The following is a 2,518-nucleotide window of genomic DNA, read 5'->3' as shown; positions in this document are numbered from 1 at the left end:
CGGCTGCAGACTACAGCAGCCGGCTTCGTCCTTGCCTGCACACATCCTTGCCCAGGAGCGCATGCTTGCCGCTGGGCAGGGGCCCCACCTGGTCGCCGCTCACCCACCTGCTGCGCCTGCACTCGCATGTGCCCCTTGCCAGGTGGTGGAGTCCACCGGGTTTGTGGTGGTGCCTTACCTGGAGTACCCCCAGCTGCTGGGCGTGCTGCTGCGCATGCTGAGCGAGGGCGCGCCCGGGGTGCGGCGCGAGGTGATGAAGGTCCTGGGCATCATCGGCGCGCTGGACCCGCACACACACAAGGTCAACCTGGCGGAGCTGCAGGGGGAGGGGCGGCTGGAGCGGGAGGGCGTGCGCCCGCAGTTCCCCAACAAGAACCCGCCGGAGCTGGGTGAGCGGGGCTGGGTGGGCTGGTGGGCGGGTGGGTGCGGCGTAGCGTGGGGCGAGGCGGGGACCTGGGTTGTCCGGTGGCTACATTCAGTGGCCTGCCTCTGCCGCGCTGTGCTGCGACGCAAGGGCATGCCGCGCCACCGCCCGACACGCTGCACCTCCCCCCGCTGCTTGCCTGCCTGCCTGCGCAGGCGGGCTGCCGGGTGGCGTGGGCGAGCAGGCCCTGGACCTGCTGCCCTCTGCGGGGCTGGTCACCTCCAGCGAGGACTACTACCCCACCGTGGCCATCAACGCGCTGATGAGGGTGCTGCGCGAGCCCTCCATGGCCGTGCTGCACGGCAAGGCGGTGGCGGCGCTGTTCGAGATCATCAAGGCCATGGGCCTCTCCTTTGTGCCGTACCTGCCAAAGGTGGGGCGCAGTTGGGGGAGCGCTGGGCGGGCAGTGCGCTTGCCTGTGGGTTGGCTCCCCGCTGCAATGGATGCACATCCATCTACAGCAAACTGGCACACATCCTGCCGCCCCGCCCCCCACCACTCCTCCCCGCCCGTGCCGTAGGTGGTGCCGGTGCTGCTGCAGCTGACGCGGGGCGCCGACGACCTGCAGCGGCGGGTGGACATGGTGCGGGCGATGACAGACCTGGTGGTGCTCATGCGCCAGCACGTGCGCAAGTTCCTGCCAGACCTGCTGGCACTGGTCAACGACTTCTGGGGGGCGCCCGGGGGCCCCGCGGCCATGCTGCCACACATCCTCTCCCTGCTGGCAGAGCTGTCACGTGAGCGCGCCGCCGGGGGGCCAGCGTGCGGTGGCGAAAGTTGGCAGCAGCAGCGCCAAGATCGGAGGGACGGACAGTGACCCCCCCTTGCAACCCTGTGCCGCCCCTGCCGTGCAGAGACGCTGCGCGACGACTTCCGCTTCTACATGCCCGAGCTGCTGCCCAAGTTTGTGAGCCTGCTGAATGAGGCGGAGCGCACAAACGACTTCTCGCTGGTCAGTGGCCCTGGGGGCGCCGCAGCAGTTGACGCTATAGCGTCCCTGGCGAGGTCTCCACGCGGCCGTGCCTGCCATACCTTGCCAACCACCCTGCCCCCCACCTCACCCCCCCACCCTCCCCCGCACACCCACCCCCGCAGGTCAAGCCGGCCCTGGACGCTGTGCGCGCGCTGGGCCCTGTGCTGGAGGACCACTTGCAGCTGCTGCTGCCGGCCCTCAACCGCCTCATCGTGCCGGGGGCCAGCGGGCTGCCGCTGGCGGTGCAGGAGGAGACGCTGGCGGCCATGCAGGACCTGCTGCCGCGCATGCAGCTGTCGGGCTTCTCCTCCGCAGTGCTGCACCCGCTCATACGCCTGCTGGACGGGCCCAGCGAGGAGCTGCGGGAGCGGGCACTGGACACGCTGTGCTCCGTGGCGCTGGCCATCGGCCCCGACTTCGCCATCTTTGTGCCCACCATGAAGAAGGTGGGTGGGTGGGTGGGTGGCCAGCCGCTGCCGGACCTGGCATGCGGCGACCCGGCGTGCCTGCTGACTCCCCCGCCTCGCCCCTGCCCTGCCTGCCGCCCTGCAGATCATGGGGCGGCACCGCATGCCTGCGCACTCTGCGTTTGCGCGCGTGTCGGCCAAGCTGCTGCACCACGAGCCGCCCTGCATGAGCGAGGCGGAGGACTGGGAGAGCAGCAGCGGGTTCCTGGCTGAGGAGCACCTGGCCAAGCCGCGGCAGTCCACGCCCGACAGGCTGCACCTGGAGCGCACCCTCACGCTGCAGTCGGGTGGGTGCCGGGTGTCAGGCAGGGGGGCGGCCTGGTTCCCAAGGCCCATGTGCTGGTGGGAAGCCCAGGAGGCACCAGCATGCCGGCCTGTGAACCCGAGCTCACCCGTTCCTGCCCCCCAACACCCTGCCGTGCAGACGAGGCGGGGCTCAACACGGGGCTGCGCACAGAGGGCGTGACCAGCCTGCGGCGCGCCTGGGAGTCGAGCCAGCGCAGCACCAAGGAGGACTGGGCTGAGTGGATGCGCAACTTCAGCATCGAGCTGCTGAAGCAGAGCCCCAGCCGCGCGCTGCGCGCTTGCGCCAGCCTGGCACAGACCAACCCGAGCATGGTGGGCGGGGGCTGGCGTGCCGGCAGCGCTGGGCGC

General features: G+C 70.8%; 1 protein-coding gene across 1 annotated transcript in view; it reads left to right on the top strand.

Moving 5' to 3' along the window:
* Window positions 1–2,518, top strand: part of CHLNCDRAFT_58332 (hypothetical protein) — a gene marked incomplete at both ends in the record, with an annotated part of 9,681 nt that overhangs the window by 3,747 nt on the left and 3,416 nt on the right. Inside the window, 7 exons of the mRNA XM_005846487.1 lie at window positions 143–389; window positions 580–797; window positions 945–1,161; window positions 1,279–1,376; window positions 1,520–1,843; window positions 1,950–2,151; window positions 2,289–2,498. Coding sequence (XP_005846549.1) covers window positions 143–389; window positions 580–797; window positions 945–1,161; window positions 1,279–1,376; window positions 1,520–1,843; window positions 1,950–2,151; window positions 2,289–2,498 — 1,516 coding nt within the window. The remainder of the gene's footprint in view (window positions 1–142; window positions 390–579; window positions 798–944; window positions 1,162–1,278; window positions 1,377–1,519; window positions 1,844–1,949; window positions 2,152–2,288; window positions 2,499–2,518) is intronic.

Source organism: Chlorella variabilis (genome assembly GCF_000147415.1).
Source record: "Chlorella variabilis unplaced genomic scaffold CHLNCscaffold_14, whole genome shotgun sequence".
NCBI lineage: Eukaryota > Viridiplantae > Chlorophyta > Trebouxiophyceae > Chlorellales > Chlorellaceae > Chlorella > Chlorella variabilis.
Note: the sequence above shows the minus strand (reverse complement) of the source record. Positions and strands in the feature narration are given on the sequence as shown.